Source organism: Dipodomys ordii, unplaced genomic scaffold (assembly GCF_000151885.1).
Source record: "Dipodomys ordii isolate 6190 unplaced genomic scaffold, Dord_2.0 Scaffold87, whole genome shotgun sequence".
Taxonomy (NCBI): Eukaryota; Metazoa; Chordata; class Mammalia; order Rodentia; family Heteromyidae; genus Dipodomys; species Dipodomys ordii.
This window is the reverse complement of record NW_012267303.1, coordinates 3827376-3843445: the sequence shown is the minus strand read 5'-3', so window position 1 is coordinate 3843445 and position 16070 is coordinate 3827376. Positions and strand designations below refer to the sequence as shown.

The window sequence follows — 16070 nt, the reverse complement described above, 5'->3', positions numbered from 1 at the left end:
CTGCTGTCCCAACCCGCCTCTCCTGGGCTCCGAACCGACCTCGACCCACCGCGCCCCGGGCTGCGGGCCACGGTCCCGGCCGGGGCCCTCTGGACACCGGAGCCCGAGCCCCGAGCGAGCATTCAAAGGCGTCCGGGGAGCTGTACCCAGGCCCGGGCCCCGGGTTCTGCCAAGCCGGCCGGAGCTCCGGAGAAGTATTTGGATCTGGGTCCCAAGGGGGAGCAGCCTTGTGCTCTGCGGAGAGGCCCGAGGTCGGGGCCGGGGTCGAGGTCGGGAGGAGAGGCCCCGAGTCGGGGCTGGGGTCGGGAGGGGAGGGTCGGGGTCAGGAGGGGAAGGGAGGGCCGCAGCCGGGGTCGGGGCCGCAGCCGGGGTCGGGAGGGGAGGACCGGGGTCGGGGTTTGGGACTGGGGTAGGGAGGGGAGGGCCGGGGTCCGTGGGGGAGAGCTGGGCCGGGCCGGTGCCCCGAGCCCACCGGGTCACCTCTCCTTCCCCCCCAGGCCGCTGCAGACAGGCTCCTGAGTTCCGTGCCATGAGGGCTCTCTGGGCCGTCTCCCTGGCCGTGGCTGCAGGCCTGGCCTCCGCCAGGCCCCCTAACATTGTGCTGATCTTTGCTGATGACCTCGGCTATGGGGACCTGGGCTCCTACGGGCACCCTAGCTCCACCACCCCCAACCTGGACCAGATGGCTGCCGGAGGGCTGCGGTTCACAGATTTCTACGTCCCCGCGTCTCTGTGCACACCGTCCCGGTGAGTGGGGGCCTCTCATCCCTCTCCACTTGTCCAGTTCCTTCCAGAGGCTCTGGGGTGGAGGAAGGGACCCATCTCCATGGGGAGGTCCGCGTCTGCTTGTTGCTGTGGGACTCGACATCCTGTACCTTGTCCTCCAGGGCTGCCCTCCTGACCGGCCGGCTACCTGTTCGGATGGGCATGTACCCAGGCGTCCTGGGGCCCAGCTCCCAGGGCGGCCTGCCCCTCGAGGAGGTGACTCTGGCCGAGGTCTTGGCTGCCCAAGGCTACCTTACAGGGATGGCCGGCAAGTGGCACCTTGGAGTGGGGCCAGACGGGGCCTTTCTGCCCCCTCATCAGGGTTTCCACCGCTTCCTGGGCATTCCATATTCCCACGACCAGGTATAAACCACCAGGGCCCCTCAACACCTGACCAGCCCCGCCCTGGAGCCCAGACTCCGCACTGCAGTGCCCTTCCTCTCCTCAGGGTCCCTGTCAGAACCTGACCTGCTTCCCACCAGACACCCCGTGCCATGGCAGCTGTGACCAGGACCTAGTGGCCATCCCCCTGCTGGCCAACCTGTCTGTGGAGGCGCAGCCCCCCTGGCTGCCAGGACTAGAGGCCCGCTATGTGGCTTTCTCCCGAGACCTGATGTCTGATGCTCAGCGCCAGGGCCGCCCGTTCTTCCTGTACTACGCCTCCCACGTGAGTGACCTGGCCTCATCCTCCTGAGACTGCCTGAAACCCCTGCTGATGCTGACTGGCATCTCCACCCCCCAGCACACGCACTACCCTCAGTTCAGTGGGCGCAGCTTCACAGGCCACTCGGGCCGAGGGCCGTTTGGAGACGCCTTGATGGAGCTGGATGCAGCTGTGGGGGCCCTGATGACAACCCTAGGGGACTTGGGGCTACTTGGAGAGACGCTGCTCATCTTTACCGCAGACAATGGGTACGACCCAGGGCCGGGGCCACTCCCTGCTTTGACATAGGCCAGGGCCTTGAGGTCCTTTCACTTTTGCTGCTGGCTGAAGACACTGTGAGGCTGGGGGAGGGGGTCTTAGGAAACGCTGGCCAAGTTAGGCTGGGGGGTGGGACAGGTGCACAGAGGTACTGGTCTCGGTAGGGCAGGAAGGCATCAGGCATTCGGAGCCCTATTTCTAACTTTGAAGAGTGAGGCTGATGGCATGAGGTCCTAGGCACCTCTGTGTTGATGATCTCCTTGTGTGTCCCAGGCCTGAGACAATGCGCATGTCCCGTGGCGGCTGCTCTGGCCTTCTGAAATGTGGAAAGGGAACGACCTTCGAGGGTGGTGTCCGAGAGCCCGCCTTGGCCTTCTGGCCTGGCCATATTACTCCTGGTCAGTTCTCTGACCCTGTCCTTGTGGACCTCTGACCCCTGAACCAACCTTGGTAAAGTGAGTGACCAAATAGCCTTCTGCCCCTAGGTGTGACCCATGAGCTGGCCAGCTCCCTGGACCTGCTGCCCACTGTGGCAGCCTTGACTGGAGCTTCGCTGCCCAATGTTACCTTGGATGGTGTTGACCTCAGCCCTCTGCTGCTAGGCACAGGCAAGGTAAGGCCATGACCCCTCATTCCCAATTACCCATGAGTGCTCACCCAGTGACCCCTCAATCCCAGTTACCCCATGAGTGTTACCACAGCACTTCTTGAGAGTCTGTGCCTCCCATCTCCTTTGGTGAGTAACCTTTGAGTTGGTACCACCTTTCATATTCCTAGGCAGGGAAGAGATGCACAGCTAATATCTACCACAAAGGCTGGCAGCTGTTAAGGGACCACTTCTATTCTGTGCCCCTCACTTTGACCCTAGAGTCCTCGGCACTCTCTCTTCTTCTATCCGGCCTACCCAGATGAGGTGCGTGGTGTCTTTGCTATCCGGAGCGGGAAATACAAGGCTCACTTCTTCACCCAGGGTAACATCCTCTTTCTAGCTCCCTCTTCCCAATCCCACTGGCCCCTGTAGCCCAAACCCTGACCCCCTCCTCTGGCTCTTGCCCTGTGCACATAGCTGACCCTTCCCCAGGCTCTGCCCACAGCGACACTACCCCGGACCCTGCCTGCCACGCCACTAACCCTGTGACGGCTCATGAGCCCCCCCTGCTCTATGACTTGTCTGAGGACCCTGGTGAGAACTACAACCTCCTGGACGGTACAACTGAGGTTTCCACAGAGGCTCTGATGGCAATGAAGGACCTCCAGCTGCTCAAGGCCCAGTATGATGCAGCCATGACCTTTGGCCCCAGCCAGATGGCCCGGGGTGAGGACCCAGCCCTGCAGATTTGCTGCAAGCCGGGCTGCCACCCCCATCCAGCCTGCTGCCACTGCCCAAATCACCGACCTTGAGGGCAACTGGCCAAGTCATTGGAGATTCCCCCCAAAGGCCAGTCCAGGGCCTCTGGCCCCATCTTGGGTGTGTGATAATTCACCATTATGAGGGGACAGGGGCAAGGGTGTGCAGATAGTTTGTATCTAATAATGTAATAACAGCAGCTGAGACTTGCAGGTGTGCTAATTCATCTAATCTTGGAAACTGTATGGTCAGTACTATTCCCCGCTGTTACAAACAAGGAAGCGGAAGCACAGGAAAGTTCAAGGCCCTGCCCAAGGTCATCCCACCAGAAAAGCTGTGCTGGGATTTGGCAGTACAAAGGTCTGAACTCGGGCCCTTGAACTTGCGGAGAAGGCCTTCTACCACTTGAGCCATGCCCCAAGCTGGGCTTAGACTTGAACCCAGGCATTCTGGCTCCAGAAGTTGCCCTTACCTGGTGACTGATGTGTGCACATTGAGTCAAAGGAAAAAGAAGTGCCTTTAGATGCTAGGAACCAGGAAGCTGGTGAGGGCAACTCAGTCCCCCAAGAGCTCGTCTCCCTGATGGAAGCATTCACAGGCTCTGGAGCTGCCCCCTTTGTTCTTCATCAGAGATCTATGTGGAGTCAGGTGGTGGTGATGTGCACATTCCAGGTAGGGTGAAGGGGTTTGGGCCCTGCTATCTCCTGGAAAGGCCTGTCAGCGAGTCCCATGGAACCTCCTCACACCTACTTACCACCAGACATTTTCTTTCAGACACACGATCTCTTTAAAACATCTTAGAATAAAATCGAAGCTCCTTTGCCTTGCCCCACAGCACTGTCCTTCAGGATGACCTGGCTTCCCTCCATACGCAGTGTTCTGCCACCTCGGCAGAAAAGAACCTTCTGCCTTCTGTGTTTGCTGGGACATAGCATGCTGACACCTGTCACATGCTCCTCAGTGTGTTGTCTAGGAAACTTGCCTTCTTTGCTAATGTGTCCCCACTTCATTGCCTCCTTGATATCAAGGAGGTAACCTCTCCCTGGCCCAGGAGTATCAGGCTAGTCACAACACAGTAACTGCTCTGGGCATGGCATGTGAAAATGATTCTTGGTAGTTAAAGTTCAGGTTGGTCCTCCATTGAGAACTTGGCTGCAACAGATATGTTGACCCTAGGAGGACACCTGCAGTTTCTAAAACCAGTGTCTCCCGCCGACCTGATTACAGGGTGCCAGGTTTAAGACAGTAAACCCGCCTGAGTACGCCACTGTTGGTGAGCTTGACAGCCATTTGCAGCTAAAGTGGTGTTGCAGAAAGGAAACCTAAATGGGGTAGGTAGGAAGCAGTTGTGCATGAGTGACCTCACATTACTCATGTAACTCTCCTGTCACTTTCAATCTGGTTGAGAAGCTGTGCTGACTACACCCCAAGTTCTATGTCTTGGCTGCCCCAAGACAGTTTCCTTGGGCACCTTCAGGAGACACTGATGGGGCCGAAAGAATTTATTAATGCAGGGACTGGCCCCAGCTAGTGCCTCAGTTCGGGTGAGGACAGAACAGGGTGAAGCAATTTGATCATATGCTATACTGACAAAACCAGTGAGTACCAGGCACAACCTGTAGGCGGCTTTTTCTGGTTCCTCACTGGCATAGAGTGCTGCAGTGCAGATCCTGCCATGTTCATCTGCTATTCTGCAGTGCCAGGGCAAGGAGTCCTTAGAAGAAACCCATCCTACTCTGTTCTTGCAGTGCTTAAGGTCTAGCAAAGGAGATGAGCTTAACCCCAGGAAATCAGACACATGGAATTTCAGTACAATGTAAGGGACATGAGGGAGCCTGGGGATGCTACAAGTATTCTGTATATTGGAGGTGGTAACCTGGAATAAAAGAAGCTATTCACTACTTAGGATTTGCATGCTGTGTGTGTTGTCGTATATTTTGTACTTCAGTAAAAAATCTGTGTGAAAGCACCAGAGGGGCCAGGCACCGATAGCTCACGCTATAGTCCTACTCAGGAGGCTGACATCCAAGTATCACAGTTCAAAGACAGCCCAGGCAGGAAAGTCTGAGACTTTTATCTTCAATTAACCACCCAAAAGCTGGTAGCAGAGCTGTGGCTCAAGTAGTAGAGCACTAGCCTGCACAAAGAAGCTCAGGGACAGCACCCAGGCCCAGGTCCAAGCTCCAGGACTGGCACAAAACAACTTAAGTTTTTAAAGTTGGAAAGGAAGAGTTAAGAGTTATGTGGTGGAGGTGGAGCAACAGATGAGTGGCCAGGAATACTTCCCTGTCAGCTAGTGTCTGAGGGATTCAAACTGCCCTCACACCCACAGTTGAATCTTTCCACCCTCCCACTTTTCTGACAGGCTCATGTACACACATGCATTTGTACACACACATGCATTATACATGCAATCAATAACATGTTATCACAGCCCCAAAGGCCATATCCAGTGTTTTCCCTGGGAGACCAATCCATTTACCAGGCTAGCTGCTATCTGTTCTGACAGACCAGTTTTGTCAGGGAGCCCAGTGTCTATCTGGATGGGGTTAAGGGTGTTTTAGAATGGACAGAACAAAAATACATTGTGCCTGGGGCTGTGAAGGTGGCTCAGTGGTACAGTGCTTGACTACATGCACGAGGCCCTGGGTTCAATTCCTCAGCACTACATAAGCGGAAAAAGCCAGAAGTGGTGCTGTGGCTCAAGTGATAGAGTGCTAGCCTTGATCTGAAGAGCTGAGGGACAGCGCCCAGGCCCAGAATTCAGACCCCATGACGGGGGTCGGGGGGGGGGACAAAACAAAAACCTTGTGACTGACTTTCCCTCAGGTATGTCAGGAGAAGGAGCTATGCAGAGCCCAACCATCCAAAAGGAGGGAGGCTACCCCTTCCTAGCCCTACCACCCCTTCCCACTCCTGTTCCTGAAATGACCAAAAGGGGGAGCAATGTTTAAGTTTGCCTCTTTTGTGAACTTTTTTTTTTTTTTTTGTGGAAATACTGGGGCTTGACCTCAAGGCTTTGTGGTTACAGATGCTTTACCATTTGAGAAACAGCTCTAGTACCTTTTTGCTTTTGTTATTTTTTAGACAAGATCTTTTTGCCCTATCTGGAGCAAGGATAGATATATCCCACTATGTCCACCTTCTGTTGATCTGAAGTCTTGATCTTCTTGCTCAGGCTGACTTTGAACCATGACCTCCTGATTTCTACCTCCTGAGTAGCTAAAATTAAAAAAGCTATCGGCACCTGGCTCTTTTGGAGGCCTCATGCACTCTTTTTCTCAAGTCTGATGCTCTACACCTTGACCCACACCTACACTTCAGTTTTTTGCTGATTAATTGGAGGTAAGTTTCACAAAATGGACTTTGCTGCCTAAGCTGGCTACAAACCACAAGCCTCAGATCTCACCTTCCCAAGTAGCTAGGATTACAGGTGTGAACCACGGGCAGCATTTAAATAATACTTCCAAGCTCCAAGTAGGTCATTTATCAAGGTGTGCGCAGCACCCTAGGTGAGCTGGCCCACACTTCTTAGGCTCACGCAGGAAGGACACAGGGTGCTGTGGCTATTGAGGCCTCCACGTGGTGAGCAGTGACGGACCCCAGCATGACTGCAGAAACCACCAAAGCCTCTCCCAAGTCCCAAGAACCCTGGGGCCCCCACGTCCCTCACCACTGGCAGCGCTGGACACCCCTTACAAAGAGCCAGGGTCACACCAAGCAGAGTTTATTGAGGCCAGGCCTGGCCCACATACACAGCGGGCAGCGCACACAGGGAGGATATGCACTGGACTGCAGGGGCGTTTGCGGCAAAGCAGACAATGTGTAGGGGGCGCCCAGTGGGCGTCCTCCTCCTAGCAGCATGAGGGGTTTGAGTGAGCATTAAGAACCACTTCCAGTGGTCCCAGAGCTTCCTTGGGCACCTCTCCCTGCTTCCCCTGTGCTCCCTGTGTGGCAGAGATGGGGTCCCTCTCTGTCCCTGTGTTCAAAGTTGGGGTGACCCCTTGAGATTCACTATAAAAATTCAAACTCCCTTATAAATTACAGAGGAGGGCAGGAAGGGATCACTGGAGAACCTGACTACCAGTCACCTCAAGTTTTCCACACGCCCCAAGTTCTGACCCTAAAGGAGAGTGCAAAGGGTAAGGTCTGCAGGCACGGAAAGGGGCAAGAGACAGAGGGGAGGAGAGGGAGGCTGGGGAACAAGGTGACTGAGGACAATGGAAAGGATGCATCAGAGGGAAACCTGGGGCACTGGAGACCCGCTCCCCAGCAGCCTCACAGCCGTGCCCTGGGAATGGAGGGGGAAAGCTCCAGGCCTGGAGCTCTCCTATGACATAAGGTACTGTGTGTCCCCAATCCAGTCCTTGCCCAGCCCACAGTGGCCAGAGCTTCCTCCCACTACTCCAGGTAGATGTCTTCTGTGGGGCAAGCAAACGCCAGGTGCTCCTGGTAGTATTCCAGGAAGGCGCGGCTGTGGAGAGGGGTGGAATCAGTCCAATGCTCCCTTCTGCCTCTACCCAGCCAGGTAACACCCCTCTGCCCAAAGACCTTGTCAACACCACAGCATCTTTTGCACTCCACAACAGTGCCCGAACTGTCGACTGTTACCCCCAGGATCCTCCCCCACCTTCCCACTTACCCGACACTCTGCGCTACTGGTCTCATGGACTCCTGAGACACAAAGACGTGGCAAGCAAAGCGGCTCAGCAGCGGGTGTTTGGTGATGAACCCGAAATAGCTGTGGGAAAGTTGGTGGAGAGAACGTCAAGAACACTGACCCAGCCCTGGGGGCCCCCTTAAAGACCTGGAGAGCAGAGGCAGGAACAAAGAGGTTGTGAAGAAGGCAGGAGACAAGAGTATGAGGGCCAATTTCAAAATCTTAAATTGTCTTTTGGGGTTGCAGCCCAAGCAGGGGGGTGGGCACCCGAAAAGAGCACTAGAGTTCTTTGTCAATTCCTCAAACAGGGGCCTCTATCTTATACTGGAGTCGGAGGCATCGTTTTCCCTTCCCCACCCCAAGACTCTCAGAGCCTCTCCCAAGAGCACTGGACATTGTTCTGAACAGCTCCCCTGGCTCTGCCTTGCTTAAGGCTTCTGTGAGCCCATCCATCTCTGCATCTGGTCATACAAATACAGCTGTCTTTTGAGCTTGGATAGTGCACTGGGTACCAATGCATCTGTAAAAACCCTTTGGATTCTCTCTCTCCAACTGGAGAAGCACCGTGCCTAGCACTCCTGCAACTCATCCCTTCCCATGTTCCCACATGTGTCTCCATTCCTTCCAAGACACTGAGCAACTAGAGGTAGTCGGTCCACAACCTGAGATTCCACCTCTCTCCCCATCCTGAGTAACGATAGTTACTAAAGCACAAAAACTCACAACCACATCATGGAATAGGTGTCTTTTGATAGAGGGCTAAGCACAGAGGGACAATATTCTACCCAAGGACACACAGCCAGTCTGTGGCAGCAATGGAGTAAGTGGCTCTTGGATCTTCCAAACACAGCACATCCAGACATGACTGAATCGTCATCTATTTCACAAGAAAGTGAGTTAACCAGACACTTAGCACTGATTCCTTAGTCTCCTCATGGAGGAAATAGGCTGGGTTCTGAAGCACATCTTGACCCTAAACTACTTGCCTGGATCATCTTTCTCCCATGGATTTGCAGATGGGTCAGTGGTTACCTTGGAGCGCTGAGTGTGGCACCAGGATTTAATTTTATCTCCTGACAGTGTCATTCCTGACTGTCCTTGTGGCTTCGGTGGATGCTCCCACAGTCTGGCCCGAGCCCTGGCACTGACCTGGCATCTACCCCTCAGAGCAGCTCCCTCCTCAATGGAAAAAAGCCAAACTGCATGTAACCATTTCCTAGACAGCAGGTCGCCATGCCACTGTTCATGCTTGAGTCCAAACCACTCCTGTGACACCTTTAATACCTGTTCCAACTCTCAGCCCTGGAAATACCCTAACTACCCTGCACCCTACCTGCTGAGTCTCTCTAGCTCCTGAAGATCATTTGTAACCTCTGCTTGGCCCTGTCTCTGGTTCTCCTCTCTCCTTTATCTAGGATGCTAGGACCCAGTGGGCAAGAATCTGTGCCTAGGGAAGATGGCAGCCCCCTACCACCTACTCCCACGCTTCATCTCACACTGCCTGGCTATTTTTTGTACCTCATGATCTCAGTTATCTGGTCCAAAATAAAACCTTCTTCCAGGGGCTGGGAATATGGCTTAGTGGTAGAGTGCCTGCCTACCATGCTTGAAGCCCTGGGTTTGATTCCTCAGTACCATATACACAGAAAAAGCCAGAAGTGATTCTGTGGCTCAAGTGTGGCTCAAGGCTCTAGCCTTGAGCACAGAGAGGCTCAGGACAGTGCCCAGGTTCCAAGTTCAAGCCCTTGGACCAACAAAAAAAAAAAAAAGAAAAAAACCTTCTAGTCCTCCCCTCTGAACCTCAGATGACTGTATGGCTGGGCTTGTATCTCTTCTGCTCCTGTCTGCCGATCACCCAATTGAGTATTTCCACTGATTCCTTCCAGGTCAGCCTCTGCAACCTATCAACCTAATCTTTTCTGTCCCACCTCTTTTTTTTTTTTTTTGTCGGTCATGGGGCTTGAACTCTGGGCCTGGGCACTGTCCCTCAGCTCTTCAGCTCAAGGCGAGCGCTCTACCACTTGAGCTACAACGCCACTTCCGGTTTTCTAGTGGTTTATTGGAGATAGGAGTCTCACGGTCTTTCCTGCCCGGGCTGGCTTTGAACCAAGATTCTCAGATCTCAGCCTCCTGAGTAGCTAGGATTACAGGGGTGAGCCACCGGCGCCCGGCTTCTGTCCCACCTCTTAAATACCTACCATCTATATACTTCCCATCATGAAACCACACCTAGATTTCTCATCAGCCACCTAGTCTCCTTTGGCAGCAGCTGATCAATGCACTATACACAGCAGCCAGGGCTAGCTAGCAGCCTGCCCAGATCATTTCCTTCCACCAGGACCTTTCTGTGGTTCCACAGCCAATGGAACGATGCACAAGCCCCTTGGCAGTCAAAAGGCCCAGCCCTCTACTGACACTTTTGTTCTCCATTGTCCCGGCTTCTTCCCTTATGCCAGTGTATCCCACAGCCTTGGCTTCCATGGCTGCCTACAAGATGATTCACTTCTTCCATCTCTATTACCATCTTTATCATTTTGTAACCTCTTATTTTGTGGGTCTGCTCAGGAGGCTCATTCAGAAGATGTCTGACCACCTGTAGATGCTGCTTCTTTTTCTTCTTCTTCTTCTTCTTCTTCTTCTTCTTCTTTTTTGTCGGTCATGGGGCTTGAACTCTGAGCTTGGGCACTGTCCTTGTGCTCTTCAGCTCAAGGCGAGCACTCTACGGCTTGAGCCACAGCACCACTTCCAGTTTTCTAGTGGTTTATTGAAGATAAGAGTCTCACGAACTTTCCTGTCCGGGCTGGCTTTGCACCGAGATCCTCAGATCTCAGCCTCCTGAGTAGCTAGGATTACAGGCGTGAGCCACTGGCGCCCGGCTTTCTAGCTGCTTTTTAAACTTTCTTGACTGTGTGTCTGTCTCCCTAACCAGGCCGGATGGGAGCCAGTTTGATTCATGTCTCCCAAACCCAACATAGAATAAGCACTATGTTAGGTGCAGATGGAGTCCTGGATGATGGGTGGGAATTGGAATGCAGGTAGCCCTTAGGGTTTGAGGACCTGGGGGAGGGGGGCAAGTAAGGTTCTTACCAGCTGTTACGAGGGTGACAACCGCAGAACGAGATGTTCTTCATCTGAAAGAAGTGGCTGCAGCGCTGGAACTAGGGCAGAGGTGGACAGAGACATCGTGGGTCGGACTGAGGAAGCCTGTGGTCTTTCTTGCTGCCTGCCTGCCAGCCTGTCCCGCAGCCAAACCCTCTTGCCTTGCCTTACCCCATGCCCCCAGTTCCCCACACCCCCACCTCAGGCCCTCCTCCACTCAGACTCAGCTTGACCCCCCGCAGAGAGATCTCAAGGTCACAGGAGGCAGGAGGGCGCAGGTGAACAGTCAGTTTCCGGGCAGTGGCAATCTGAGGAAGAAATTGGGAAAGAAAGTCCTCAAGAGCCTGCCATAGCCCCTGCCACCCTCTCTCCTCGGAAGAACTACACCTCTGTTCACTTCAGACTAGTTGAGTATGTCTGGCACCCAAGATCCCTAAAAGACAATTCTGGAAGATGACAGGGTGACCTTGGCTAGCCCTGCAATAGGAACAAGCCAGTCACGCCACTCTGCACTCAGCTGGCTTCCTCGCCCTGTGTCCCTCCAGCCAAGAGGCTCCTCTTGGCTCAGGTGCCAAGAACCCACCCCAATCCTACCTCCATCCCTCTCACTGCCTGTTCCTCACAAACTAATGGGGGCTCTAGGATGCAGGGTGAGCATATCCCTCTAGCCTCAGTCCCAGACCACCCAGACTACTACAAGTACTCATAAATGTTCACTGTGTGGATGAATGCGTAGGAAAATATCTCCCAGGAAAAGGGCTGTGACATCTGCTCTCAAACTTTAAACAAACAGGAGAAGACCAACAGAAAGGTGAAGACCCTACTGGCCTAGTCAGGAGGCCTGGCCAGTCTGTCTGCTCAGACCTTTGAATTAGGGTGTCCACCTATGACTCATCCCTACAGCACCACCAGCATCGTCCCTGAAGAGTTGGAGGCTGGGCCACCAAGAAGCTGTGCTAACCTGGAGGCCTTTGTGCAGGCCTTAGGCTAGGCCTGCCCCACACCACTACACTCACCTTCTGCATGGCTGCACACAGGATGCCATTACCCTGGTGACACGGCACCTCCACAGAGCCCAAGAACTGTACATCGAAGCGCTCTACCCAACAGGGGCTCCGTTTGCTCCCTAGGAGGTCACAAGGGCCCAGATCAGGGGTGACGGGTGGAAAGTTTGAGTGACAAACCATGCCTCAGGGACGGGGGGGGTCTCACCTAGCAAGTCCTTGGCAGGGCCAGGCACTGCATGGGCATAGAAGGCAGGGAACACACCACGCTCTCCTGTGCGCATGTTGAAGCCACGGAACCAGAAGTCATCCTCTTCAGCCTCTACCAACACTGGGTCATCCACATCTAGCTCCAGCTCATCCGGATGACGAGGGATAAACCTGAGGTAAGGCAGAGTAAGCCTGGCTGGATTGTGTCCCAGTGTCCTGTGGTATTGTGAACTAAGGCTGAGGACCACCCGGGTCAAGGGAGCAGCTATACCTGAAAACAGCCCGGTGAGTCTGCTCTCTTTCCTCCCCATTGACCAGACAGGAAAAAAGGCCAAAGGACTCAGTGCCTAAGAGACCAACAGAAGCAGCAAAGATGGAGACTCAAGGGGAAAGGAAAGTACTTGAAGTCCTAACTTTGGCTGCAGCCAAGCCCCCTCCTCCCCAACAGGCTGGTGCAGGGTATTCTAAGTCAGGAAGGGAGGGAGGGCCAGCCACTAGGGACTGGGACAGAGGAGCATCCCCCAAGTCTCTGCCCAAAGAGGTGCCTGGGGAGGACTGATGCTCCTCTTTCTTCTTTTTTCTTAGGAAAAAAGTCAAGGTTAAGCTGTGACTACTCCCAGGCCCACAGGTCTCCTGGGCATTTTGGGGACCAGTGGGACCTGAGACTGGAGCAGTACTTTTTCCTTTGGGGCCACCCAGCTTTCCCCAACTCCCACTCACTAGAAGATCGAGATGTACTGTTGACAAAGACGTTGAGGAACTTCTTAGAGAAGGTGATGTCTGGGCTGTCGGGAGACACATCTTCAGGGATCTGATCGCCACCTAGAAGTGCAGCGCCCACCTCCTCCTCAGCGGCCTCACCACCACTGTCCTCCTCGCTGTCATCACCCAGGCCCGCACAGCGCCGCAGGCTCACCAGCTCCAGCTGTGTGTGCTCATCTACCACCAGTGTGTACTTGACTGCATCATACACCAGTGATGCATCCAGTGGCGCACTAGAGCCTGCACCCCTGCCCTGGGGGAGCCCCACACTGTCCTCGGGACCGTCTTCATCCTCCTCCTCCTCCTCCTCTTCCTCCTCAGAGTAGGCAGCAGAACAGGCACGGCCTGGGCGAGCAGCTCGGCCAGGCGTGGTCCACAGGGGCGTGATGGTGTCTCGCGTTGGGTTGCTGAGGAAGAGGCAGGGCCCAGGCTGTGCTGAGCCTGGCCGAGGCGTTGTGGGGGCCGGCGGTGGCGGCCCGCACAGCGTCTCCATGTCCACCAACTCCACACCAGGGCCTGTTGCCGCTTCAGGGGCTTGGGAGTCCTCTGTGGCTTTGCTGGCCAGGGACAGAGGCTCCCCAGGCAGGCGCTGCGCGGGAGACAGGCACTGGCCAGGACAGCGAATGGGGGAGGAACCCTCAGAGATCATGCGGCTCACCAGGTTGCTGAGCAGCCAGGGTGAGTCGGCATCCTCGCTGAGATCTGGCTCAGACTCGGAGCCGGACTCATACTCGCTGTTTGTGTCTTCAGGGCCCACAGGCAGGAAGGCGGGACGGCGAGGAGGTTCTTGCAGGGGCTCAGGCTCTGGCTCTGAGGCTGGTGATGAAGCCTCCTCAATGGAGTTGGTGAGGTGCGAGGAGCGTCCACTGCTGCTGCTGCTACCACCATCGCTACTTAACTCCAGCTCAGTTTCCGAGATAGATGAAATCATTCGCCCCAGGCGCCCTCCACCAGTGTCCTCTGAGTCTGAGCCAGGGGATGAGAGCTCCTGGCTGCTCCGCCGTCCGCCGTGGTCCCCACTTGAGGGGCTTCTCAGGTCGGCCTCAATGCCAGGATCAGAAGAGGGTGAAGCCCCAGCTGGCGCTGGGGGGCCCGGGGGCGGGTTCCCTTCCCAGTCACAGCCTGGGCACGCCACAGGCTGCACCCCACGGGGTTCCTCTTCTGTGGGCAGGAGGGGGCCAGGGAGCTCTGCAGGGCAAGGGTTCCAGTTACCTTCACCTCCATCCTGTCCTCTCTCCAGCAGCCAGCACCCTCCCTCCTACCAGTGCCCCTGCCAGCCCCACCCCTCACCTCTGAGGGGTTCCTGAACTGGCGAGCACAGTACAGTCTCCTTCCAGGAGGCTGGGGCCTCTGGAGCAAAGCCTCCATTGTTGTTCAGAGAGTCCTAGGATGAGGCACAAAACAGCAATGCTGAAGAGGGTTTCAGCAACCAAGAGTGGGAGGGGCCTGAAGCCATGGGGTGCGGAGTCTAGGTGCTGCTGAGCAAGGATCAACTCTAAAATTCTGAGAATCAGGAGGCTCACCTGGGCGCCCAGTGTTGTCAGATGGAGGGTGGTGGGCCGGTGCTTGTGGGGCTCCTCCAGAGCAGGGGAAGGAATAAGGGGCCCCTTGTCAGGGGCCTCTGTATGAGCTCCTCCTACCTCTTTCCCCTCCCCATCTCCCTCCTCCTCTTCATCTTCCTCCTCCTCATCTTCCTCCTCTTCCTCTTCTTCATTGTCATCTATCATCTCAAACTCCTGGAAGTCATCCTGGAAGGAGCAGATGGGATGCGCCTGCTCCGAGCGCCCCAAGGAGAGGCTGTCCTGCAAGGAGGGAGAGGGCAGGGCTGGCCAGAGAGCAATAGGAATCTGGGTCCCACTCGGCTTCCAGCAACCGAGCAGTGTTTTTAAAAATCTGCGGAAGACTCCTGGGGATCACTGCATTTCCTTTTTTTGGGGGGGGGTCTGGTCGTGGGGCCTGAACTCTGGGCCTGGGCGCTGTCCCTCAGCTCTTCAGCTCAAGGCTAGCGCTCTACCACTTGAGCTACAGCGCCACTTCCGGCTTTTTTCTTTTTGCTTATGTGGTGCTGAGGAATCGAACTCAGGGCCTCAGGCATGCAAAGCAAGCGCTCTACCACTGAGACACCTTCCCAGCCCATCACTGCATTTCCTGTGGAGAAGCCAGACTCCTGAAAAGGAATGGCTGATCCTCAGAGCGGCCTCAACTCACTCCTAAACCCCATCACATAAACACATAATTCACACTGCTCATGACTTTTGGTCTGTCTTCTCCACCAAGGAAGAGTCATGTCCCTGTTGTACACATCCCTGGGAACAGCATTTGCAGCTTGGTGGATGTTCAGTAAGTAACAAATGAATGCATGAGAGGATTCACCAAGTTTGTACCAACCCAGGGCCCTTGGCACAGTCAATCATTCCTTCTGCCAGCAATTCCTCTCCTATCTACCCCATCTGCTTAGCTCCTGCTAACCTCAGGACATGGCTGACATTTTCTCTGTGAAGTCTCCTGACTCCCTCAGTCTGGATCCAGTTCTCTTTCCCCTTACACCAGCCCATGAAATTTAAGTAGCCACTCTCCCTGACATGTGTTTCTCCCCTAAGCTGCAAGATCTGCTGGCAGCGCTCCATCCCCAGCACTTAACCTGGCAGTGTTTGGGAATAGAACGCATAAAACAGAAAGGGGGGACGACACTGGCGCAGGAGAGGAAAGATGTGAGGAACGGAAAGGAGGCAGAGGTTCAGATGTAGTTGGAAGGGTTAAGTCTTTATGGGAGGAATCTGAGGACAGAGGGCCCCAGAGCCAAGGCATCCCTCCCCAGGAGGGCCGGGAAGATGTACTGGAGAAGGCCCTCTAGGGGGCCTGCGGTGCTGGCAGAGGACGGAGGCCCAGGAAGCCTCAAGGCCACGGGCTCACAGCAAGGGCGATCGGGGCTTTCCCCGCACACCGGCGAGGCACCCAAGTGAACATCAGACAAAGGGCCTGAGCGGCCTCTTCTCTGGTGGGATCTGGACCCGGCCTTTCCCTACCTTCTCACAGTGGTCTGAGTCGTAGCTGAGGCCCAAGCCACAGTCGTCAGTGATCTCTGACAGGTCCTCATCATCAAATTCTTCCAGGCTTATATCCTGGGGGGGCCTGGAGAGGGGGCCGGGGTCAGAGCGGCCGACCCCGGGCCCCCACCCGGGGCGGGTCCGAAAAACACCGGAAGGGGGTGGCCGGCCCACAGGCCGACTCCACCGCGACCCCGGCCCCGCTACCCAAGGGAGCCTTGCGGGGCGGCCCGGGGGACCCGCCCTTCCCCCA

At 55.4% G+C, this 16070-nt stretch overlaps 2 protein-coding genes across 3 annotated transcripts in view; one reads left to right on the top strand and one right to left on the bottom strand.

The window, feature by feature from the left end:
* Nucleotides 1-6: 6 nt before the first annotated feature.
* On the top strand, nucleotides 7-3791 carry Arsa (arylsulfatase A). Of its 2 annotated transcripts, none has more exons than XM_013025782.1 (9): nucleotides 7-194; nucleotides 498-747; nucleotides 888-1128; nucleotides 1214-1432; nucleotides 1508-1677; nucleotides 1961-2085; nucleotides 2173-2300; nucleotides 2556-2658; nucleotides 2769-3791. In XM_013025782.1, exons 2-9 carry the CDS (start codon nucleotides 530-532, stop codon nucleotides 3086-3088), a joined length of 1524 nt encoding a protein of 507 aa, XP_012881236.1. In that variant the 5' UTR covers nucleotides 7-194; nucleotides 498-529; the 3' UTR covers nucleotides 3089-3791. The 2 variants fall into 2 exon arrangements, with proteins under 2 accessions (XP_012881236.1, XP_012881237.1); XM_013025783.1 differs by having other exon boundaries at nucleotides 2782-2919.
* A 3544-nt stretch (nucleotides 3792-7335) lies between these two features.
* Nucleotides 7336-16070, bottom strand: part of Mapk8ip2 (mitogen-activated protein kinase 8 interacting protein 2) — a 13327-nt gene continuing 4592 nt past the window's right edge. The window contains exons 2-12 of the mRNA XM_013025731.1: nucleotides 15797-15902; nucleotides 14294-14572; nucleotides 14061-14154; nucleotides 12729-13958; nucleotides 12280-12355; nucleotides 12007-12179; nucleotides 11811-11920; nucleotides 10995-11102; nucleotides 10783-10853; nucleotides 7678-7776; nucleotides 7336-7509 (exon numbers count right to left, since the gene is read on the bottom strand). Of these exons, the coding sequence (XP_012881185.1) occupies nucleotides 7437-7509; nucleotides 7678-7776; nucleotides 10783-10853; nucleotides 10995-11102; nucleotides 11811-11920; nucleotides 12007-12179; nucleotides 12280-12355; nucleotides 12729-13958; nucleotides 14061-14154; nucleotides 14294-14572; nucleotides 15797-15902 (2419 nt within the window). The 3' untranslated portion in view covers nucleotides 7336-7436. The remainder of the gene's footprint in view (nucleotides 7510-7677; nucleotides 7777-10782; nucleotides 10854-10994; nucleotides 11103-11810; nucleotides 11921-12006; nucleotides 12180-12279; nucleotides 12356-12728; nucleotides 13959-14060; nucleotides 14155-14293; nucleotides 14573-15796; nucleotides 15903-16070) is intronic.